Source organism: Podarcis tiliguerta, assembly GCF_965153285.1.
Source record: "Podarcis tiliguerta genome assembly, chromosome: 8".
Taxonomy (NCBI): domain Eukaryota; kingdom Metazoa; phylum Chordata; class Lepidosauria; order Squamata; family Lacertidae; genus Podarcis; species Podarcis tiliguerta.
The window spans coordinates 62,811,790-62,836,759 of NC_139541.1; the positions used below are offsets into that span (position 1 = coordinate 62,811,790).

Consider the following 24,970-nt stretch of genomic DNA (forward strand, 5'->3'; position numbering starts at 1 on the left):
GTAGGCCTGGACAAAACTCAAACCCTGGAAAACCACTGCCAGTCAGGGTCTGACTCAGTACCAGGGCAGCTTCCTATGTTCCTAAATCCAGCTTTTCATCTTCTGTTGAAAACCAGGTTTGGTTCCGCAAGTGCACAAGGGGCCCCAAGTCTTGAAAGCAGCATGCCGTTGTACCCAATACAATAAGCTGGGCTGTGTGTGCTTACTTGTGGTATCCACAAGTCTTTCTCCCATTCAAGGACATAAGAAAAAGCTTGCAGTGGCAAAGCACTCTATTCTCAGAGTGGCCAAACAGATGTTTGTGGGGAACCAGCAAGCAAGATTCAACCCCAAGAGCCCTCTCCCCTCCTGTGGTTTTCACCACCTGGTATTCAGAAGCATTGCTGATTCCACCTGTGGCATCACAGCACAGCTGTTCAGGCTAATAGTCCTCTCCTCTGTGAATTTGTCTAATCACTCTTTTAAAGCCACCCAATTTGGCAGCCATCACGGTCTCCCGTGGGAGCGCGTTCCATAGTTTAACTATGTGCTGCACGGAGAAGCACTTTCTTTTGCAAATGTGTCCACAGGCTCGAAGACGGTTGGCAACCCCTGGCTTCACTGATGTAGGCAAGAACTCTGTTTAAAAACAAACCGGACAGATGTTTGGAAAAACCAAAAGGCAACTTTATTTCTCAAAAAAACAAACAAGAACTGGTAGCAAAGTCACAACACTGGTACAGTCAAGAGTAAATACATTTTTTTAAACACACACACACAACATAACTTATACGGAGCAGAGGTCCCACCCAGGTTCCAGAGGCATCCAAGTCTGTACTGCTGGAGGGGTGGGCAAGGGGGAGTGGGAGGGAGTGAGGCCAGGAAGAGAGAGCAATGGTGTGCATGGATTGGGTTTTTGTTTTTTTTTTAAAAAAGTATACTTGATGGCATGAGATTTGAGAATGGTCATTGCACAGAGACTGGGAGAAATGTGAAAGGTAGTGGCAAATTCAGGCTAAAGTCACAGACACAGCCTGCTCTCTCAGGATGCTGTGGGGCCCTCTGCTCCCCCGCCCCACACTGCACCTCTCAAGGTGGAAACAGATAAAGCTTTCCTAAGAAAGACCCACCTGAAACAGGACACATGATAGTCAATCAACAGAACTGCATTTGGATACGGACAGGACCAGGTTTTTCGCTCCTTAAGAAAAAGTGGCGAGTATCTAAATCAGCTCAAAAAGCCGGCTTGGGAAGAAGAGGGGGATGGCAGGGGGAAGTGAGGAAAAGATCAAAACCAGCTTGAATAAAGAGTCGAGGCCTGCTCAGCTCAGTTTAGTCACGGGCCAAGCTAGCCTTTGAATTTCACAGTGCATTTGCTGCCTTAATGTGCAATACTGCCGTGGGCAAAGAGAACGAGCCATTACGCTTTATGGGGGCTTTGTTTCTCCAGGGACGCTGAGCAGCAGGCTACTCTGGTGAAGCCACTTCAAATGGATCCCCCCTGTGAAAAACAAGGGGGACAACTTAACCAAGAGTCCTTGCAGAGTGTGGCCTAGAGGTTTAGGTCCTTGCAGAGTCAAGGCCCCACCTTCCGCCTACAAACACCACCACAAGACTTGCTTTGCAGTGCAGGAAGTGTATGAATGTTAACACACAGTGACCGTACAGTGTCTTGAAGCAGAGTTAACTAAGCAGCCAAACATAAACCCCAGCCTTTTTGTTTTTCCACCCAGTGAGCAATGTGTTTCAGTTAGAAGAAAGAATATCCTTTGCAGTCTCTCAAGGCATCTACAGAGTCAGTCTGGAAAGCCATGATCACTAGTATCTTGAGAATTTACAAAAGGGTGGCTAACCAGTGGACCTCCAGATGTCGCTAGGAACCAATTCCCATCAGCCCCCAGCCAACATGGCCAAAGGGCCAGGAATGAAAGGAGTTAAAGTCCAAGAGCGTGTGGATGACCACATGTTAATCACCCTACTTTGAAAGTCAGCATATAAACACCAAAATCATTCTGAACTCTACACAACCAGGTGAAATTTGAGAAACCCAAGGCTCCATACCAAATCTACTGTATTGGGACGGACGGACGGACTGGGAAGCCATGGGGCAGCCAATGTGCTGCCTTCCAGAAGCTATGGACTACAACACCCATCAGCCCCAGCCAACATGGCCAATGGTCCTACAATGTCTGTAGGGCACCATGTTGGCTATCTTAAAATACCAATTCATGAGCTGTAAAGCCAGTCATATGAGGTAGGCCCCAGCAAATGAATCCTGTGTACCTTTATCTTTGACCAACGAAGGCCGAAATACTGTTTTAGCTTCCCTGCCTATGCCAGCTCTGTGATATCTTTACTTTTCCTAGGGCAGGAACTGGGGAACCTGTGGCCTTCCAAGTGTTGCCGGACTACAAATCTCATCATTCCTGAACATTGGCTGGCGGCTGATGGGAGTTGGGAGTCCAGCAACATACAGAGGGGTGCAGGTTCCCCATCCCCCGTCTTAAGGCTTATAGAGACAATAAGCATATACTTCCAAAGTCTGGACTCATCACAGGGAGCTCCTAGGGCTTATTTACAGCATAACCAACTCAGAGGTAATATAGGCTCTCTCTGACCTGAGCAAACCAGGCCTGGGAGGCCAAGTCAAAGAGGCAGGACTAGCTTTCAATCAGCACCCCCCACAAAACCCCCTGCCTATCTCATCTTTCCTGGTGTCCTCCAAATGCTCTGCACCACAACTCCCATCAACCCTAGTCTGCACAGCCTGGTTGGCCGAGGCTGATGGGAATTGTACTCCAAAATAATCTGAAAGGCAATAGGTTGGGGAACACGAGGCTAGCTTGAGCAACCTCTGCCCGTGCCGGTCTTTCATATGTTTCAGGAATGCTCCCTAGAGTCCTGTTCTTCTTACCAGTCAAGCCAACACAGGATTTTCATTACTAAAGTTTAAAAGGGGGGGGGGGGAGAGGCACATATATACAGAACAACCAAAACAATCTTGCGGGCATACTCCAGGGGTTTGGTACACGCAGTTTCATGGCAACAATCCAAGAGGTAAAAATTCAAGATTGTGAATATGAAAGGAGAAAGCGCCAGAACTTGATATGCATCTACACCACCTTTACGTGTTAAAACCTTTTGAAATTATGGACACTTAGTTCCTTCTTGAAGTGTAAAAAAACCTACACCCAAAAATGGGTTAGCAGTGGGGGGGGGGGGGGGAGCAGCTTAAGAAACCCAACAAGAGTGTGGTGTTGTTTGAAAAGTTATCTTTAAGGTTTGCTTTTTCACAGTTTAGTGATCTACTCTCTGACCAGGGAAATCAGTTAAGGCAGATACACAGTGGACTCACAAAGAACGTTGTGTGTGCGTGTGTGTGTTTTGAGCATAGGGCCTGAATGGGGTCTTTCTTGGCAGAGGGGAACCCTCCTAATTTGAGAGATGAAAAGCGCACAATGTAACATTAAGGCATGATGTTTAAATGCTCTCCACTCTCCAGTGGTCAGTGCTCTTTAAATACTTCCACATATTCACATTTCTGGAGACTGCTTTGGCAACAGGTGAGGGTCTGCTCTATACATGCAAGAGAATGAGGTGGGAGAATGGAGCACACCACTTCAGCCAGCCAGAGAAGGATCACATTTTTTCCATGCCCTCTCATGTTATATATATATATATGTATATCTTTTTATTCCCTGCAAGTAAAGGACTAGTACATCAGAGAAGAGGGGGTTTAGTTGAGCCTGCTTCCTTCATGCTAGCTCTTTACCTACAGGGACATCTACTTATTTACTGCAGGAGACCATTTAAAAATGGCACCTCTCAGCTGCAATCTAAACTAGGGCAGAGCATTGCACGGCAAGTGTTACCACTTTATTCTATCGCACAAACAGATCAGGCCAACCTGTTCTGAAAATGTCTGTTCAGTCCCCAACTCTGGGTCATCTAGGTGGGCCCATTGTTGCCTAATCAAAACATAGAGGAACTTGTGGACAGGGCCAGGAGGCAGAGAAAATAACAGCTCCATAAATGCTAAACACACAAGTTCTAGGATCTGTGAGACAGCCTAAATACATGTGCGCGCGCGCGCGCACACACACACACACACACACGTTGGGAGGTGATGCTTTTTTAAGGGAGGCAAGCACAGTTGGACATCTCTATCTATACCCCAATTTTCACAGATGCAGCAGCCTTCTGTTCTGGATCTGGTCCTTGAGAATCTGTGTACTCCAAAACTGGTTTCCTCAGCTGAGAGATCTCTCCATCCCTGGCCAGGAGAGACCCTTGCATTTTGCCCACTTTGACAAGGTGAAAAGAAAAAGGAAAATCTGGCCAAACTTAACCACAACCTGGTATACTTTTGCCCCGTGTGACCTCTTTTAAGCCAGTCGCCATATATGGAGTGCAGTGATCTCAGGCAGGAAGCTAAGAAATGTAGTGTAGTCACCAAAATTGCAGTGGGGAAACTGCTTGTTTCATATGATTCTCAGGCCTCCCCCCACCTTCCAAAGCGTGACCTCCTCGAACATTCACAGTCCTACATTCAAAGTCCTGCAGCAGGTAGAGAAAGGAAAGCCCGACATTGCGGCAGAGAGATCTCTTTGGTTAATCAAGTCTTTGCCTCAGCTGGTCCAGCAGCGTTGTCGTTGCAAAGGACATGGCCACGAGATCCGACATTCATTGCACTAATCACCTACTGGGTAGGGGTGGGTGTGTAGGGGGAGGTATCTGAGAGTAGCCACAACAGGAAGCCACCACCAATTTCAACACATGACAGGCCAGCAAAAGGGCATTGGCAAAACGAGCCTTTCAAGATGGAGGCCAGAAGCCTGGCCATCCAAACTCTTCCCAGCTGGTGGCAGAGCCAACAAGCCACACAGCAGGAGGGGGATGGCTCCCAAGTCTCAGCCGAGAAAGCCGGGGTTAGGCAAAGTTGGTTTTCACCACACGTGTACAGTTTGGTCTCCTGCAACGCCCTCCTTGGCTGGTCACTTGGCAGGAGATGCTCAGAACAGTGTCAGAAACGCCACACACAGCCCTCCAAAAAGTCACAGGGGGAGCAAGGTGACAAAAGTGTCTTTCGCAACGTAGTCCAGAAACACGCCTTTGTGTGGGGAGGGGAAAGCTCCCCTGTCCAAAACAGCTGGCTTGCCCCCCTTAGGGACGGCAAGGGGGAGCAGAGTCCCGTCAGGTCATGTAGCGGGTGATGGCACGCAAGGCGTACAGCAGGGCAGCCTGCATGCGGGCCTCCAGCAGAAGCAGGTTGATATGCACCTGGAAGGTGAGAAGGGATAGGTCAGAATGGAAAGGGGCAGAGAACAAAGCAAACATGCCAAGGCCCAGCAGGGACTACCGCTGATGCCTGTCTGTGCCCTGAGCCCTCCTTTTTAATTTTGTCTCCTTGGCAACTGGTGCTCCTTTCCCCCAGTTATAATCCCCTGGTGTTTCCCTGGGGCATTGTGGGGAATTTAAATGGTGACACCCAATGGAGCCTTCGCTCAGAGCTCAGCATTGATTAGGAGAGCAGCATATATATATATATATAGATAGATAGATAGGTAGATAGATAGATATATATATAGATATATAAATCCAAGCAATTTCGGAGACAAAAGCTCTTATGAGAAAAGTATAGGATATATCCAATACTAGTCCTGGCCCACTGAATGGATGTATTACTAACTTAGGCCCATTCATTTCATGGAAGGAGAGGTGAAATTCAAACAGGAAATGAAAATAAATCAGCTAGTTTGAAAGTTTGTGGGATAGGGTTGTACTCCGAGTAGACCTGCTGAAATTAATGCTGCTAACTTAGTTGTGTCCATTCATTTCAATGGGTCTGCTCTGACTAGGAATAGCCCTGGATACAACCCACAGTGTACAAGTGTGCAGCCATATCCTATATTGGGACCCTCTCAGTCTTGTTGGACCCAAACCTCATAAGCCCAGCCAGTGCAGCCAATGGCCAGCGATGATGGAAATTACTGTCTCACGTCATCACAGTGTGTGTTGTGTCTTCGGCTCCCCTGTCCCTGCTATCACTCTCTCAGCCATGAGAAACTCAGACCAGTCTCTTGAGACCCCAGAAAGAGTGAGAGAGAAACAGACCTCCCTTCTCCTCTCCCTCACCCCCCAAGGAAATATCATGTGGCTTTACCTTTTCAGAATGTTTGAAATGCCTCCAGAAGTGAGTGTACATGCGCTTGGTGGCTTTCTCTGGATAGCAGGCCACAGTTTTGATGTAGATTTTCAAGCTGCGCTCCAAGAGCTGGTTCACCTCCCTGTAATCATAGTCGTCGTACCTGGGGGGGGGGGGGAGCGCAAAGATGTGAATGTTATGGGGCTGCCTTCTGTCAAGTCAGAACATTAAGAACGCGAGTGGCCCAAGTAGTGCAGCATCCTGTTCTCAAAGAGGTCAAGCAGGTGCCTAGGGGAAGCCTCCATGCCAGACCCGAGTGCAAAAGCAACACCCCCCCCCCCATTTCCAGCAACTGGTGTTCTAAGGCCTCTGGCGTTGGTAGCAGAACACAGCCACAAAGTACATCTAATCCTCTTTGAAAACCATCCAAGTTGGTGGCCATCGCTACTTCCTGGGGGACTGAATTCCATAATCTAAGCATGCACTCTGTGTAGAGATCCTCTTCCTTTATCCATCTTCCAACAGTAGAGTCCATTTTGACGGGCAGCAACTCTCTGGCGTCTTCTGCAGAGGAGCCCTTTCCTGGCTCTGCTCATCAAGGTACTTTAAACTGGACGCTCCAGGGACTGAGCCAGTGAAATTCTGCAAGCAAGCACATGCCCTGTACCCCTAAGCTATGGCGCTTCCCAGAGAAATCACTTCTTTAGCCACACGCCAACCAACAGCACAACTGTCCCTTCCCTCTTCGTTTAAGTCAGGGGGTGAGCCCCTGGCCTAATTTCATTGGGGGGTGGCAAAGAAAGGAAAGAGGGTGGGCAGAAAGAGAAACCAGTGGTAGGAAAAGGTTAGCTACCCCTGCTCTAGGGAAGCTGTTCCATTCACATGGCAGATCCAGCCGAGGATATGACAGGACAAGTCCTCCCACATCCCACAAACGTGCCTAACATCCGACCTCTCTATGAATTAGGTGACTCAGCTCCCTTGAGTCACACCTGTTTGGCGAGATCCATGCAAGGCTAGTCACAGAAATCAATCCAGCCAAAACACACAAAACAGTCAATCTCCTCCTTCAGTCCTATACTAAACAAAGCAACCGGTCTGAGAAGGACGATGGATCTCAGTAGATTTCTTGTGAACCAGGCTATGGTTTAGCATCACATGACTAAGCTTTGGGCTTGTGTGCTTCCTCCTCTCGCCTATGTGTCCTACTTCCTGATCTGAGGCAAACCATAGTTGACATGAACCAGCAAACTAGGGTTTATCTGCAAAGTTTCTTACAATTTCTAATCCCACTTTTCAGACATTTGTAGTTTCCCAAACGGGTAAGCAACTAATTAAGCAAAATCCATGAAGGATAGATGGCGCACATGAATACAAGGCTCATCCACAAAGTGCCAAGCTATGGTTTGGTGCTGCAAGCAACTTAATCCAATGCTTTCCTTTCTTAGAAGTACTCATTCAGCAAAGTAAAGGTCTGGAAAGGTCTCAGGTTAGCCTTGATGAGACACAATGCAGTGCGGAGGGGAGAGGAGGGGAAGGGAGAAATCAAAGTCTTACCGAATGCCGAAGACACAGTGCACGTAATTCCAGATGGCCCTCCGGAGCATGGATGTGTCCACCCCACTGTGCATGGCTATGGTATTATAAGTCAGGTTGTAGACCACCTGGAATTTCTCATCCAGCAATTGCCCCACATCAGGATATAGGCGATTGATGAGTGAGTAGCCATGGTCCTCCCAGGTGTAATCCTGTGTAGAGAATGAAACATAAGGACATAAAGTGAGCCTGTTGGATCAAGCCCATGGCCCATCCAGTCCAACATCCGGTTCTCACGGTGGCCAAGCAGATGTCTGCAGACCGGACTGGAGCGCAACAGCACCCCGCCCACCTGGGATTCCCAGCAATTGGTAGTCAGAAGCATGATGCCTCTGGCAACGGAGGTAAAGCATAGCCAATGTGGTTAGTAGCTGCTTATAGCCTTGGCCGCCATGAATGGGACTTATGCTCTTTTAAAGCCATTCAAGTCGGTGGCCACCACCAAACAGCCTCTGTGCCACAAAGCCTACTGATGCTCTTAAGTGGTTTGCCATTTTGACAGATCTTGCCCTGCACTCATCTACTTAAAGTAGAACAATATAGTATTGTAGGATGCACAGGTACTAAGTTCATCCATCTATAAGATTTGAACTCTGGTCTCCAAGGTCACAGCCCAACACTTTTACTGCTACACCACACTGGCAAATATTGCATATTACCAATCTGCTGGATTGCTATCAAAGGACAGAACTGGCATTGCGTTTTAGAGAATGAGGGAGGGGGGTTGGGAGAGACTAGGAACCTTCACACACAGCAGGGACCATGAATGCATGTGGACAAGGTACCTGAGCTCGGAAAGTCGGGGGCGTCTGTTCTCCTCTCCTGGTGAAATCCTTGTATCCAAATTCTGGGTCCTCCACAAAGCACATCACATTGGGAGGCAAGGAGTGTTCAGCAATGTCTAGTGGGAATAAAGCCCCAAGGAAGATTAATGTGAGAGCATCAAAAACACCTCCCTCTGGACAGTGCTTTCTTCTTATACCAGGGCAGGTGCTATGTGCAACTAAGCTGTTCAACTAGAATACAACTGTGTCCTAATATACACCCTAGAAAAATAAAGGGAGTTTGGAGCCTAGAATTATTCTTTATTCATTTTGCCAAGCCAGGATAGGAATGGCACTATAGTTCCCATCTTGCATGTGTATAATCCTTCTCTCACAAACGGAACTTGCTCTCCTTTTTCCAGCTTCAGTGGCTAAATGCAGAACACATCTGTACTATACATGTAAAACAGTATCATACCATTCAAGTTTGTTTAGGGGTGCTGTGAGTTGTTAGGAGATCCCTATTCCCTGCAGAGAGCTACAATTCCCAGATTTCCCTAGGAAGAGGGATTGATTGTTAAACCACTCTGGGAACTGTGGCTGTGTGAGGGGGGATTTACCTTGTTCCACTAAGTTCCAGTGCAAGAGTCTCTACTTCCCTTTGCACAGTCTGTTTTTGGTTGTTCACAGCACAGTCCCTGGGAGATCCCCCCTCAAATCTTTTCCAAGTCTAGCAGGCCGTAGCACTAGGAAACTCCCCACTGAAATGGCTTGGATCCCATCTGAGAACTTGCCTGTCTTACCCGAGGGAGTAACGAGCAGACTCTCTCTCTTTTCCATCTCAAAGCGGGTCTCCATCTCCTCCTGGGTGACTGCCTCCTCTTCCAGCTGGCACTCTTGCAGAAGCTTCATCCTCTCCATCAGCACTTCCACCTCCTCCATAGCATCTGAGCCCTGAGAACATTGGGACAGAAACCAGTCAGTCCTCAGAATGACGGCTGGAGAGGGGCACACATTTATGAAGTGCTTAATTGGGGAACGGCTGTAGCTCAGTGGTACATCACCTGCTTTACATGCAGAGGGGCCTCCAGTTCAATCCCCACTTGGGGGTGGGAATGTCCCCTTCCTGAAACCTTGAAGAGCCTTGGAGCGCTGTTGCCAGTCAGTTTAGACAACACTGAGCTATATGGGCCAATGGTCGTTACTTAAAAGCAGTGCTTTTTTCTGGGGGGATGCGGGGGTACACATACCCCTAAATATTTTGTGAATCTAAGTTTGTCCTCGTTGAGGGGCAGTATTTAAATATGAGTAGGAAAATGAGAGTACAGTGGTGCCCCGCAAGACGAATGCCTCGCAAGACGGAAAACCCGCTAGACGAAAGGGTTTTCCGTTTTGGAGGTGCTTCGCAAAACAAATTTGCTATGGGCTTGCTTCGCAAGACGAAAATGTCTTGTGAGTTCCTGCGATTTTTTTTCGCTCCCCACCCCCTTTTTCTAAGGCACTAAGCTGCTAATAGCCTTTTAGCAGTTAATCCGCTAATCCCTTAAGCCTTTAATAGCCGCTAAACCGCTAATAGCGCTAATCCGCTAATGGGGTTGCTTCGCAAGATGAAAAAACCGCTAGACGAAGAGACTCGCGGAACGGATTCTTTTTGTCTTGCGAGGCACCACTGTATCTCTAAACTTTTTTTTTTTTAAGAAAAAAGCACTGCTTAAGAGTATAAGCTTCCTGAAATAAACCTCTAAAGTTTCATAAGCCACTCTGGAAGCCTTTGAGGCTGAAAAGCAGGACAATGAATGCTTTCAGGTAAGCAGATATATAATGTGGAAATCACAGCACTCCCAACACTCTCCAAGAATGGACCCTGCCAGTTTTGGGTGCTGTTTTCTAGTGGGCTTTAAGGGTCCTTAATGCATTGAGAAAAATGGAACCCCCTCCCCTTACTGCTACTCACACTGGAACTGTTTACTCCATCCTCCGAGGCCGGACTGCTATCACAACTGCGTGGCGAGGGCGGCCGAAAGACATGGCCTCCTTCCTGGTCGATCTCCAGATTGATGCCGCAGCCAAAAACGAAGGATGCAAGCGAGTGGTAATGTGTGAGGAGCACCAGAGCCTGGATGAGTTCTGCCAGAGACCAACTGTTGTCGCCCGTCTTCAGGAGCGCCTGTTTAAAACAAGCACCACCACCAAAGGGGTCTCCATTTAGCTACATGCATCAAAAGAAGAACTGCTCATCTTTAAATGGGAAATGAATAATATCTTGCTCAGAACTCTGCTGTACATAAGGCTGGCAAGGCTGTGCTGCGCTTCCTAAACAGCAGGGCAATGGGTTTCAACAGGTGGGCAGGGCAATCTACCTGCCCCCCATCTGATTGACAGGCAGGTTGTCTTGCCCAACAAAGATGGTCCATAGGGTGGTGCCAGATAATGATCTGGCTCACAGGCCAAAAATGTACTCTATCCCTGCAACAGACAAGAATAGTCTGACCGGGTATGAGTCAACTTCATATATTTGTAAGTGAATCACTTTCTGTGGCCTGCCATTAACAAGAAAATGGGTGAGTTTTTTGTTTTCGTTTTTTAAAAGAGCAATGGTCTTATGAATCAATACACTGTCCTCTGTGGAGTTCTCAATGGATGTTTGCGCAACTCCCAATTCCTTCCTTCCACCCTTAGTTACTCACCTCAATGTGTTCCTTGGTAATCAACCAAGGCCGGTGGGCCAGGATCTTGTTGATTTCGTTGAGGTTCCTCAGTTTCTGTGGGGCATACTGCAAGCCTCGCAGCCACTCTGGGTCCCCACCCACCTGCAGGAACTCCCCCATGTGGAAGCCAACCAGATAGGAACACTGATGTCTTGCAGCAGCCTGAGAAAAAATGGGGTAAATTAATAAGAGGGGTAACTCATAAAGAAATGCAGGAGAACAGTCTCTGCCAGGAATCAGAGTACCTGGCCACATTAACAACACGGGACCCAGATTTGGGGGAAAGCTTCCAATTGGGCAGTGCTTAATTAGCCACCCTGAGCCCGGTCTTGGCTAGGGAGGGTGGGGTATAAATAAAATTTATTATTATTAATAATAATAATAATTTCTAAAAACAAGGGATACACAGGAAGCAGTTTTCTACTGCCAAGACCATCGGCCCACTATGCTTTCTCCAGCTTGGTGCCTTCTAGATTGCTGGGTTCCTAGCCAGCTCCAGCCAGAGTGGCCAATGGTCAGGGATGATGGGAGTTGTAGTCCAGCAGCATCTGGAGGACAATAGCCTGGGGGAAGCTGGTCTACACCCATGGACAGTGGCTCCACACAGGTTCAGACAGGCGTCTTTCCTGGCCAAATGTGGAGGTGCCAGGAAGTAAACTGGGGACCTGGCCTTCTGCATGACAAGTACATGTTCTGCCACTGAGCAGAGGTGCTACTGAGGTGGACCCAAGTTAGTCATGTACCTCAATTTCAATGGATCTTCTCTGAGTAAGACCAACATTGAAAGCTGCACGCTATAGCTATGGCTATAGGGCCACATCCGCACCAACTGAAGGACAATTATTACCACTTTGTTACGGCTTCCCCCAAAGAATCTCGAGAACTAGAGTGCTGTTAGGCAAGCTCTGTCCCTCTCACAGTAATATTATTCCCCAAGTGGCTTAACAATCATTCTTCTTCCCAGAGAATTCTGGGAATTGTAAGTCTACGTGGGGAACAGATGTGGCCTAAGAACTCTCAGCACCCTTTGCTAACTACAGTTCCCAGGATTCTTGGGCAGGCGGACAGGGATAATGACTGTTTAGAGAGAGATGGTACTGCTTTAAATGTGCAGTGCAGAAGGGGCCTCTAAAATTCTAGGTCTTGCGAGGGAAGTCAGTAAGGAGTGTGCAGTTAGGCAACACAAACACACAAAAGTGACCAGCAGCCAGAGGGAAATAAGATGGGAATTTAATCAGGATGATTTGTTTAATGGTCATGAATGATTCACATATGGTGGCAAATTAATTTCTTTTGCCTAACTGCCAATCACATTACTTTTAAAAATGTTACATTTATAACTTTTATTTGATTCTCATTTATAATACCTTACTTTCTGATGTTCAGAGGTTATTTTGTATAGCTGTTTTCTACCTTCCACACATTTCTGTAGCTGATTCTATGGTGTAATGTTTATTTTGATACTAAAGAGGATTCAGAGGACTTATTATTTTGATACTAAACAGGATTTATTTCAATGCTTAGCCGTGTTTTAGGGAATGTAGAAATGATCTGGGCACTTTTTGTATTTGCTGTATATTTAAGACATTTTAATCTATGCCGTAAACTGCTCAGAGTTTTGTTTAAATATAAGCAGCATGTAGGTTGTCCAAATAAATAAAAATACGAAGTGAAACAGTGATAGAAACAGCTACTCCATTTAAAAAACAAACCAACCAACAAACAAATAAACAAACAAAAACCTGCCATTTTGTGGGTGTTGTTGGGGAGTGGCTGCCTGGGGCAATGCTATGACCACTGGAAGGATTAGAAACAACTCTGAGGTAATTCTGTCGTAATTCAAAACACAGAATCTAAACAGGTGCAGGGATAGCTAGGGAATTAAATAATAAATAAATAATAATAATAATAATAAGAAGAAGAAGAAGAAGAAGAAGAAACATTTTAAAATGAGGTGTTCTTTAAAATCTACACCTACTGACCCAGGTTCCCATTTCTCCTCAGTCACTCACCATGATGGCAATGTAATGGCGCTTGTGATATGGCAAAGGCCCATCCATCCGCAGCAGGAGGTACTGAGTTTTCCAGAAGCTTGTCAGGTACTCAGGATGCAGCCCCATCACCATGGTAATGTTATCCACCCTGCCTGTGGAAACAAAGGCCTCAATGAAGAGGCGCCGCTGGGCACTCTCTACTCCTTCTTGTAGGATCTACAACAGGTTAAAAAAAGAAGAAGGCAGGAATGTAATGGGTTGTCCAGGGTTGAGCCTCTTTTATTGATCATTCGTGGCTATTAGCTTGCAAAAAGCATACGCAGAAGTTAGATTGCATCCAGTCTTTAACGGGGCATTTGTTCACATTTATTTGCAGGCAGGTTATATGGTGAAGAGCTCCACTAGTTTTCACAGTGCGTTTCCCCATTACTTCCCTAATCACAAAAAGTACAATTCTTTATGAAAAGTAAATTTGTTGTGCTAGGGTGACAAAGTGCTTTAATTCACTTTAACTGCGCAAACCTAGATTTCCCAGTATGTACTTGAAACCCTCCTGCAAAATACTTAAAGTCTGGAGTTAACCCTGAGTGCCTATATAGTTTTTGGAGCCGCTAAAAGCACTTCAAATACACAATGTCAAATACACAATGTTACCAAAACAACCCTGACCAAGTAGATTACCATCTCTATGGGCAGCTCCAAACCATACCTTTAAAGGACATGACTCCCTGCCACTGACTAGAACTCTGGGAACAGCAGCACCACTTTCACAGCATCCTTAACAAATTACAGATCCCGGAATTATTTAGGGGAAGTCACTTGTTTATTGCTCTGTATTTTATGCTTTTTTTAATGTTGTAAGCCGCCCTGAATTCCAACTTGGGGAAAAGATATGATATAAAACTATTAAAGAAATAAATCAATGTGCTTTAAACATGCACTGGATGTGCTTCAACCGTATGAGGCAGATCTGCCCCTACTAAAGTCACAGGAAGCCTGCAATAAATCCATTCAATTGTCACAGCTTCACCTGAAGGAATCCTCTCCTTTACAGAGAGAGAGCAAAGCCTGGCAGACTTTTTAGCCAACTCGACATTGCACTTTTCAAAGTTTATTGAGCAAACAACAGAGAGAGAGAGAGAGAGAGAGAGAGAGAGAGAGAGAGAGAGAGAAATTTAGCTGTTTCCCACAGCAGCTGAAGGGCTCAGCCATCTGATGCAATCGGGTTGTTTGTTCAAATTCCAGGCCAAAAAAACAGCCACCACCAACAGCCCAGCCCATCACACACCTCCTTGCCCCTCCTGCTTGGCAGGGAAATTTCAAAAAACACGGCTCTCTCGGTTGCTGGAATCAAAATCCTGCCTGGTGACGTCTCTGGAAGCAGATACTGTCCTTGTGGCCAGCGCCACAGAGCTGTCCAGGAACAGAACCCATATCATTTCCCCAGCCAGACCAGCCAATGGCTCAATGGCTCCGAGTGGCACCCCCTTGTGAAGGAGGGGAGAGGAGTTGGCACTAGGCCAGAGAGAAAAGGAGAAAGGGGCAGCTGTCAGCCCAGAAGGAACCCCCCCCACACACACATACACCCAAAGGCTGCATACACACCATATATTTAAAGCACCCCCTCCAACAATCCTGGGAACTATAGTTTGTCAGGGGGAGGGGGAGTTGCAGCTCTGCTGGGGTAAACTACAATTCCCAGGACTCAGGGGAGTGCTTTGAATGTGGTGTGTGCCTGCAGCTGAAGTCTGCAACAGGAGCAGAGTCACAAAGGATTTGAACAGATTTATGTTGCCCGAAGGGTCCACCCCACCTCACCCCAGGGCTTGAAAGGAGGGGTGAGGACAGCATCTGATGGGTGCAACAGCAGCCAGGGAGAGGTAGCTGGCGCTCAGTCTTTTGATAAGTTGTTTGTGCATACACAGGGAGGGAAGGTCACTCGATAAATAAGGAGATGACGACATCACAGGGCAACGCTCACACATGTGTCACTCCCATCACAGGAAGAAAAAAAAAAAGCACAAGGGTGGGGGAAGCCAAGGACTTTGCTGTGGCAATAAGCAAATAGCACTTCGTGTTATGTGTTGCCCTGCTGGAAAGCCAGCAGGGCTGGCTGCCCCCCCAAAACCAGGAAGGGGTGGGGGTGGTGATGGGGAGGGATTAACACCTCAGATGCCTCTGAACCCAGGGCCAGCAGTTTTGCAAGATTGCCAGAGGTCAGGGAAAGAAACAAGTAAACAATAATCCATCTCTGTTGCTTTAGGCAAGAAAACCACCATAGAAGGGGGCAACCCTTCTTCAAGGTGCGAGGAAAACATGGGGGAAATACAGGATATTTATTTTTATTTCAGTGCTGGTGGTGAGAGGGGTTGATTTTCGTTTGCAGCCTCCCTTCCTTCATCCCAGTTAAATAGGCAGCACCCCAGAAGCAATACAGTCACACCTTGGATCCCGAAAGCCTTGCGAGTCGAACACTTTGGCTCCCAAACGCCGCCAACCAGAAGTGAGTGTTTGTAAAACATTATTTGGAACCCGAAGGTCCTCTGCGGCTTCTGATTGGCTGGAGGAGCTTACTGCAGCCAATCGGAAGTCGCGTCTTGGTTTCTGAACGCTTTGGAAGTTGAATGGACTTCTGGAACTGATTCCATTCAACTTCCAAGGTACCACTGTATTTTGAAACACACACAAAAATATATCCTATATATACAAATAGCAACTTGTTCTTAATGCAAATCCTTATCTAGGCAAAATAGTACCATCCATGCATGAGGAGGGGAGAGACGTTAGCAGACCCAGGGGAGCGCCAAGATTTGCAGGAATACAAATTTTTTAATTTGTAAGAATAAAAACTTAAGTGGATCCCTTTACCATCCAAAAAAGCTCACTGAGAGCCAAGCATGCTTAACAGCCACAGGAACAAGGTTGGTGGGGGGCAACCGGAACACAGTGTTCTCAAAAAGTGCATGGGTGGCTGGCCTCCTAGGGGCAGGGAAGAATGGAGTTTTCTCAAAAAGGGCATGGCTGGCTGGTAGGCCTTCTGAAGAAGAGCACTCCGCACTGCAACATTTTCTTGCAGATCCTACTAATAAAATAATTGATGTTCTGGTATTTGCTTCTTATCAGCAGAACAACAAACTATTTATGTTATCAGTACCAGGGAACAACAAACCTGTTTTTAGCTACTGCAGTTTCCCTCTGGGAATCGGAATTTATGAAGCCGTTTGACTGGCTTTTTCTAGCCTCCTTTAAGGAACATGATCCCTAGACTTCAGCAGAGGGCAGTCAGGCTCAGAGACAAGTGACTGAGATCACCCAGTGAGCATCATGGCTGAGTGGGAACTTGAGCCCTGATCTCCCAGGACCTAGTCCGACACTAACCATAACGCTGCCTTGATTAATTGTCATGGAAGTATGGTCTATAATTATCTCAATAAACAGATAAAACAGAAGCTGGAGACAGTGGTGTGTAGTGCTCAGAACAGTGGTAGCTAGAGATCACAAGACAGTCTTCCCTCCCAAAAGGAAATTCATCCCACCCACCCCGAGGTTTTTTAAAAGACAGTGTTGGGGCCCAGCCAGGTCTCTCTAGATCTGTTCATGCTATTTACACATCTGTTCCTTCACTGTGTGCACAGAAATACACCCAGGGATTTTTTTCAGCCAGAACTCTCCAGACGTCTCAGGTGGGCGCCATTGCCATTATAAGAAGCGTTCATGGTGAGTTCTGGCACCTCTTTTTCTAGAGAAATAGCACTGAATACACATGTTCCTTCCTAACATGGAACCCAACAAACCCCACCCCCAAACCCAGCTCCAATTCCCCTAGCTGAAACATTCTCTCATCCCAAAGTATTGCTTCCTCAAAAACGAAACCAAATAACAGGGGCACTGACTAACAAGAGAGCTATTCCCATGCTCAGGATCACCCTGAGGTTTACACAATTAAAAAAATAAATGACGACAACTAAAGAGCAAAGGAAAGTCCTACATATGGCACAAGGAAGATAGAGAATGTTCAGCCATGGAATATTGAGTGTGGGAACCCTGAACAGCAGGAACCCTGAATAACAGTACTCCTGCTTATAGCCAGCAAGCACACTGCACCTTTGCTAATATTTATTATTTATCGATACTCAGTTCTTTAATATTATAGCACCTGAGGACTACTAGATGCTGAATGCTTGCCGGCTATTTTCTTGTGCATATGAGAGATCTCAAGTACATAGCCTGTTTGCTAAGGGTGCTGGGAACTGTAGCACTGCGAGGAACAAACTATGGTTCCCAGGATTCCTGCCCCAAGGTAGGGAGGACGAATGTGTTTTAAATGCACAATGCGTCTGCAGCTAGAGCTAACCTTCCCAGCACCCAGACTCCTCCCTGCCCTCCAGATCCATCCCCATAAATGCAAAAATAACTAGCACCATCACTGCAAGGTGCTCTCTAGTAAGGCCTGGCAGAGAGAGAAAAAGAAGTTCCAAGCTGTGCATCTTACCTCTTCCACCGGGATGAAGGAACTGGGGCCTCTTCCCAACTGCCGGGGGATTTTGACTCCTCTGTCCTGGAAAATGAAAGGAACAGCTATTTTTAAAAGAACCAACACTCACATCAAAGGGGATTCTGCCCCACCCAGTTACCTCTTCCCTGGGAGGACAGGCATTGCCAGAGGCTGTCCGTCACAGTTTGGGGGTGGAGGAAGGGTGGGGTGGGGAGAGTAAGGCAAGAGTGAAAGAAAGCACAAAGGAGTGGGGGGAGTGCGCCAGACCCTAGAGAGCAAAGGCTGCTGGAAACTTCAAGTTAGGCTCTGCGGATGAGATGTCTTTTTCTCAACCTCTCCTCCTTGCAAAAGCTGCTTGGAGCAATAGCCCCGGAGGAATTGCATCAGATAAAAGACCTGCCCAGAACTGGTTAGCTCAGTGTGAAGTTTGGGGATTTCCATCAACCTCTCCCACGTTCAGAAAAGAAAGCGACAATATCTCTTAGAGGAGGAGGAGCTGGTCACCCTTTGCTTTTGACTCAGGAATTCTGCTACCTGATGAAAACGGTCCAAAGCGTTACAGGGAGATCACCCATCTCCCTGCAACAGAGGGCCTAGCCTTGCATCAGCAAGACAATCTCCCCAGGACAGGAGGCATTTGGTAACCTAGTTTCTCTCTCACACTCCACAGACCAGCGGTGCCAGGGCAAGAAGAGCTGCAGGCTGGAAGACTTTTATCTAGACAGCTGATCCTAAGAGCCACCTGCTGAATTCCAAGACTAGACAAACAGAAGGCAGACAAACCCAGATCACCACCTGCCACTTCTCTGCTGTGCTTTAGGCCACTGGCTAAGAGGGGTTTTGTTGAAGGCGTCAACTGAAGACAGCTTAGTGCTGCAGGGCCTCCAAGCACTCTCTCTCCCCCCCCCCACCTGAGCGGAGAGTTTTCTGGCACTCCTAGACAGGACTGGGAGGTCTGTGTATATCAGAGAGCCAGGCCTACACTCCCCACTGGGCTCAGTACTGAAGAGGGAAAGCTGAGCAAGCAGTGCTTATGCGCTACAACACAGAGGAAAGTAGCATTGTGCCCTAAATTTTGCAAGAGAGATTGGCTACCAGTGGAGTTATCTCTATGCACTGACCAAGGCTAAGGTCGACAGACGCAACTGCCAGCTCGCCGCCGGTGAGTGCATCTTTCTAACCTGGCGACTGCAGCACTGGAATCTGGAGAAGAACAAGGGAGTGTCCTCCAACAGCGTGTGGATTCTAGGAAACTCGTATTCCCACTCTGGAAACCATACCGCTGTGAGGGGTATAGGGGTTTTGATACTGCTTTAAATGCACAGTGCATATGGGCCCCCAGAAGTTATACAGTTATCTAGTTATCTCCCGCTTGGACTACTGCAATACACTCTACGTGGGGCTACCTTTGAAGGTGACCCAGAAACTACAACTAATCCAGAATGCGGCAGCTAGACTGGTGACTGGGGGAGGCCGCCGAGACCACATAACACCGGTCTTGAAAGACCTACATTGGCTCCCAGTACGTTTCCGAGCACAATTCAAAGTGCTGGTGCTGACTTTTAAATCCCTAAATGGCTTCGGCCCAGTATACCTGAAGGAGCGTCTCCACCCCCATCGTTCTGCCCGGACGCTGAGGTCCAGCGCCAAGGGCCTTCTGGCGGTTCCCTCACTGCGAGGAGCAAAGCTACAGGGAACCAGACAGAGGGCCTTCTCGGTAGTGGCGCCCGCCCTGTGGAACGCCCCCCCATCAGATGTCAAAGCAATAAACAACTATCTGACATTCAGAAGACATCTTAAGGCAGCCCTGTTCAGGGAAGTTTTAATGTGTGATATTTTAGTGTATTTTTTGTTTCTGTGGAAGCCGCCCAGAGTGGCTGGGGAAACCCAGCCAAATGGGCGGGGTACAAATAATAAATTATTATTATTATTATTATTATTATTATTATTATTATTATTATTATTATTATAATACAGGACTTTTCAGCACCACACCCAGAGGTCAAAACGCTTCAGCTTGATTATCTCAGTGGTCTTTCAAACAACCCTGCAGCACAGGCCCTGTATCCACCCAGGGCTCTCCTATTAAAATGGCAATTTCAGGATGAACACTGCTCTATAGGCAACCAGCAACCACATCTTCCCATTTCTTGACTGTGCTGGAGCTTTCAAAAAAGTTAATTACATCCAACAATAACATGCAAAGTTAGTAACCCCGAGGGCTTATCATCTACGTTTGATGTGGCTGTCAGCACCAAACAAGCTGTTCACCACAAAATTAAGAGATACAATTAGAGGCAGCAGAAACTCAGGTGTTGTTTTTTTATAAAAAACCCGTAAGTTACCAAAGGTGGGAGTGTGGAGGCAGAGAGAAAGGGAGGGGGGAAAGGACAAGCAGCAACACATTGGCCAACATGTCTTCAAAAGCCAGTCATGAGATTTAAAACAGCCTTCTCCTGGTGACCTGCAGATGTCGTGGGTCCCCATCTCCCATCAGCCCCAGTCAGAACGGCCTGTGATTAGGGATAATAGAAGTTGTAGGAAAACAACATCTAGTGGGCACCAGGTTGGGGAAGCCTGCAAAAGATGCCCCTTTAAGCAGAATGTAGTGATTTAACACTATCTTCAGGTGTCCATTCTTTCCTATCACCTCACAGAAGTTCATTGTATTTTTTAAATGATGCTTTTACTTATTTACTGCAGAAATTAAAAAAATAAATAAATTCAGTGTTGTCACAAGGAAGGAAAGTAATAAGGAATTAGCCTGCATTTTGGGGGGTTAAGTACTTTCAAACATCACTGCAGGCCAGATTTGCAAATGGATAAAACTGATCAAAGAATGGCATAAAGGAGCCTTCTGAAGAGCTGATGGTATGAATTTAAAAGGAGAAACAACCTCCACTATATTATGGTGTGGGTCACAAACTCAAAGGTAGCAAGATCCCTAGTGAAGGTTGCTAAGTTATCACCACTTTATGTCCTTTACGTTTGGTATTTTACCTTGTTGTTTGTTCTTGCGCTAGTATTCTATTTTCTTTACATAAGTACTGTATTGCATTTGTAGAGTTATAGAACTGTAGAGTTGGAAGGGACTAAGGGTCATCTAGTCCAACGCCCTGCAATGCAGGAATCTCAACACGAGTTTCAGTAATAAAAAAGCAACTCAGATTTAGCAACACAAGAAGCTACCTTATGCCAAGCCAGACCACTGGGTCTGTCTACCTCAGTGCTGTCTACACTGACGGGCAGCAGCTCCCCAGGATTTCAGGCACCAGTCTCTTTCAGCAGGGATTGAATTTGGGACATTCTGCATGCAAGGCAGATTCTCTGCCACCAAACTTGCAGCGCTAGAATCCTTAGGACTGTAAGAATACACACACACTCTTCTCAAAAAGTGAATTTTCCCAACTGCAACTATCTTGCTCAGGACAAACATAAGTCTGGATGAGCCCTAATTAAAATACTATTTTGGTCAAAACCTTCAGTGTTTCCATTTGGGCCTTTTCATATCCCTTTCTATTTTAAAAGTGCACATAAAAAAAAATAAGATACTCAAACGCAACAGAACGCTACTCTTTGAAAATGTAGGTATGCACATCAGTAGGGATACCAGAGAACTTCAACAAAAATGGAAACGGGAGCAGAAATTGCTGGTGTTCCCTTATTCACCCCATGTCTGGAAAGCTAAACAATCCAACGAATATTATCTGTGGTCAGTGTTGTCATTCTTCAGTCCACCAATGAAACGTGTTTGATAAATTGTCGTCGCCACCCCCAGCGATTTGCATTGTGTGTGGATTAATGTAACTGATTATGTAATTAATTCATCATAGCGGAAAAGATGATGAATAATGCAGTTCTTGTTGGAAGCCAATTTGCAGCAGAACAGAAACAGCGCAGCAGGCAATACATCCAAGGTAGAACAGAAGTAGATTGCCTTCTTACATCCCTACTCCCCAGAATGTAGGGATGGGTTTCTGCTGTTTTTAGTGCATTATCATCACAGGCAAAATGTGATTTTGTTAGCAAACAGTGAGCAAAACTGCCCTAGATGTTTCCTCCATCAAGTCACGGCCGTTCTAGCGTGAGAACACAAGTCGCCTGTGGGTTGGAGGGTGAGCGGGGCTATTTATTCCACTACCCCCCCTTTTTAGACTTTCATTAAACATTGAAAAAACGAGCGAGCGAGCGAGCAACACATACAAACAAGTAGAAAAAAGAAGCCCACAAACCAGTATTTACACTTGCGCAGCTGACTAAATAAAGGGTTAAAGAAAAGCTTCCTTATTTCACAGTCTCCAAAAATGCTGACTCCCTGGAATGACACTTTTTTTTTAAAAATGGAAAGAGCCAGAAGCCTATATCCAGAGGCACACACAAGACACTGGTGAACTAACCTTTGCCACTCTTCCTTCTCACCCCCCCCCCGCCACCATGCACACACCCTAACTAAGCAAGTCTAACTCAGCTCAAATATAAAGCTCTCCAAAGCTGCTGACTCGACACTTTTTTTTCCAGCCTCTGAGACAGAAACACACACAGAAAGACACACACACACAAAGAGCTTTGATAAAGGGAGGGTTAGAAAGCTGAGAAAGGGGAGGGAGAATAGGAAGGTCAGGCCTCAGCTGGAGGCGCTTCAGATTGCCAAACAGCAACTAAACTGGACTCCTTTTTTGTCGCCAGATACTTGAGCCAGCCAATCACAGCATGGAAGAAACACAAGATTTTGTAATCCTTTGAGCTTCCATAAAATAAAGCTTCAAAAGTGCAATATAAATCATCTCAGGTGGTCATTAGTAATACAGGCAATATTTATGTCCCACTCACCTTATTTCTTTCCCTGATCATCTAAACCATCAATATTTTATATATATATATTTTTAAATAATTAATTCACTGACAGAGGAACAATGAACCAAGCCAGCATGGTCAGTTCCACATCTCTAGCCAGCATGGTCAATTGCAGACAGCGCAAATGTCCCGTTTTGAGCAGGACACCTTGGATTGACAGAAGCCACCCTGATCCAAATCCTGGGTTTTGACTCCCATGCTCTGAATGTGCCACAGCGTGGGACCCAAATACATATGTTCTTGGTCGCTCACACCAGAGTGCGGGACCAAAAAATGGAACAGCCGGTGTACTTATGGAAGCCGGTGCTGCACTTCCGGGATTTCAGCCAATGGGGACCAAAGGAGTGTGGAAGCCAAAGACACATATTTGGGTCCACGCAGCACCCAGGTTTTGGCGGGCTCTTTTGGTTCCGCAAAGTGAAGACATGCCGGTGAGCGAGTGGCAGCAGTATTGGGGTGCTGTGTGTGTTCCAAATTGCCCTCCCGAAATGTTTGGGGGTATGCAATTGTCAAGGAGGAGAGAATAATAATTATTATATTATTTATATCCCGCCCATCTGGCTAGGTTTCCATGCAACATCTGAAGGGCTATAGGTTCCTCATCCCTCTTCAAAGGCAATCACTTGTGATTAAAAGGTGGCCCTTCTTCCATTTTTAAAACTGTCTGGCGGGTGGCGACTAGGGAACATGCCATCCCAACAGTGCCTGCCCCCGCATATATGGAATGCCCTCACCAGGAAGGAAGACTTGGCTCCCAAAACTGACATATTGTCAGTGCCAGGCAAAGCCATTCCTCTTCTTCTCAGGTATTGGTGGGTTATTGTTTTTCCTTGCAGCAGTTGGGGCATCCCGTCCACACTGTGGGGGGCTGTGTGTGGTGGTTTGACCTATGTTAGTGGGATAATTTATTTTTTATGATATGATTACCTCATGTTGTGCTTCATTTTAATGATTTTGTTTTTTATATGTTGCTTATTTTACTATTACTTGTAAGTAACTCTGAAACACTTGTGTAAAGCTACAGCTAATAAAACACAAATAATAAAATGCCCTCCTTTCCATTGTTTTAAGTGTGATTTCAGGTCTCTTTTCTCCATCCATCCTAATTCAATACTTTTATTTTGCGAAGGGATATGCGCTATTTTAATATAGATCTCAAAAAAGTGAACACATGGCAAAACAACAGAGAACTTAAATAACATAGGATCACTACAGCTGTCTGCACATAATAGCAAAAAATCTAGCAAGCAGGAGGGTATATGTTGGAGAGTGCAAAGAGGCAAGTTGGATTAGGTAATAAACCATGGAAATGTTTTGCTTTGTTACAGGTTAGCATATGGTTGGTCTGAGAATGGCTGGTTCATCCACTGGTTCCTGACAGTTTCAGAAACAGGCATATTGGTCTGGCACCTGTATATGTGCACCACCATTTTGTCAATGGAAAAAATTAAATCTTGCCAAGTTGTGCTAAATTAATCTGTGTCTTTTAAACAGCATGTTCCTCCAGTATGGCAAAGTTTCATTGCTTTGGCACACAGGTGACTACTATTAGCCATTGTTTTCTAGCATGGATATTAGCCAGAGCCGGCATGGGGAGCCTGTGGCTTTGGGATGGTCTTGAACCAAAACTCCCATCAGTCTCAGCCAGCATGATCAATGGCCAGGAATTATGGGAGTTGTGGTTCAACATCTGGAGGGCTACAGGTTCCCCATCACTGAAGAGAAAAACACTGCAATTCCCCAACCAAGATTGGCAGGTCAGTCTATGGCATGATTTGCTAGCAAACCTTGGCCATTGCAAAAACAGGGAAACAGGTCTTAGCCATGCAAAACAAAAGAAATGAATGCATTAAAGAACTGAACTGGATTGTGAAGTTTATAATGTAAGCACTCACTTCAAAGCTTGAGTTGGATAAATTTAACTTTCTCTCAACAATAGAACAGATGCCTTGAAACATAAATCAATCAGTGAGGAGCTGTTTGTACTGAATCCCTTTGCATGGAAAAAAACAAACCTGTGAAAGCAAGCCCAACCATGCCTCATCCACCCCCATCCCCGCAGCAAGCCAACAGACTGTATTTTTCGCATTTGAAAAGCTCGAAAATTGCTACCAGGTACCTACTTCAAAGGACTAATCCACATGCTCTCAGTCACTTGAAGACCAGTGGTGCCAAGTTTGGCAGATTCATAAAACCAGAAGTTATAAGAGTATCCCATGTAAGGATTAATAGGAGAGTCTCAGATCTGAAAAGACTGAAGAGCTGAACTTTTGCTGCCTCTCCATTCTTCCAGATGGGAATTTCCTGTTGATAACTTATATATAATCTATTTACTCTCAAGTGTTCCCAGTAAGTCAGTGGACCAGCTCAAAGCAAGTGGATTGTCAACCCAAACAAAAAAGGTCTCTCCCCTTTCAACATGGATCTCTGATGTC

At 46.1% G+C, this 24,970-nt stretch overlaps 1 protein-coding gene across 7 annotated transcripts in view; it reads right to left on the bottom strand.

Moving 5' to 3' along the window:
* Window positions 1-644: 644 nt before the first annotated feature.
* Window positions 645-24,970, bottom strand: part of SESN2 (sestrin 2) — a 60,020-nt gene continuing 35,694 nt past the window's right edge. For 3 of the 7 annotated variants that reach the window (XM_083455365.1, XM_083455367.1, XM_083455369.1), the window contains exons 2-10: window positions 17,679-17,744; window positions 13,205-13,402; window positions 11,172-11,354; window positions 10,439-10,651; window positions 9,288-9,438; window positions 8,506-8,621; window positions 7,682-7,872; window positions 6,143-6,287; window positions 645-5,259 (exon numbers count right to left, since the gene is read on the bottom strand). In XM_083455365.1, the coding sequence (XP_083311491.1) occupies window positions 5,173-5,259; window positions 6,143-6,287; window positions 7,682-7,872; window positions 8,506-8,621; window positions 9,288-9,438; window positions 10,439-10,651; window positions 11,172-11,354; window positions 13,205-13,402; window positions 17,679-17,744 (1,350 nt within the window). In that variant the 3' untranslated portion in view covers window positions 645-5,172. Of the gene's footprint in view, window positions 5,260-6,142; window positions 6,288-7,681; window positions 7,873-8,505; window positions 8,622-9,278; window positions 9,439-10,438; window positions 10,652-11,171; window positions 11,355-13,204; window positions 13,403-17,678; window positions 17,745-17,948; window positions 18,064-24,970 lie in introns of those variants that run through there. The other 4 variants (XM_083455364.1, XM_083455366.1, XM_083455368.1 and 1 more) reach the window with 2 other exon arrangements.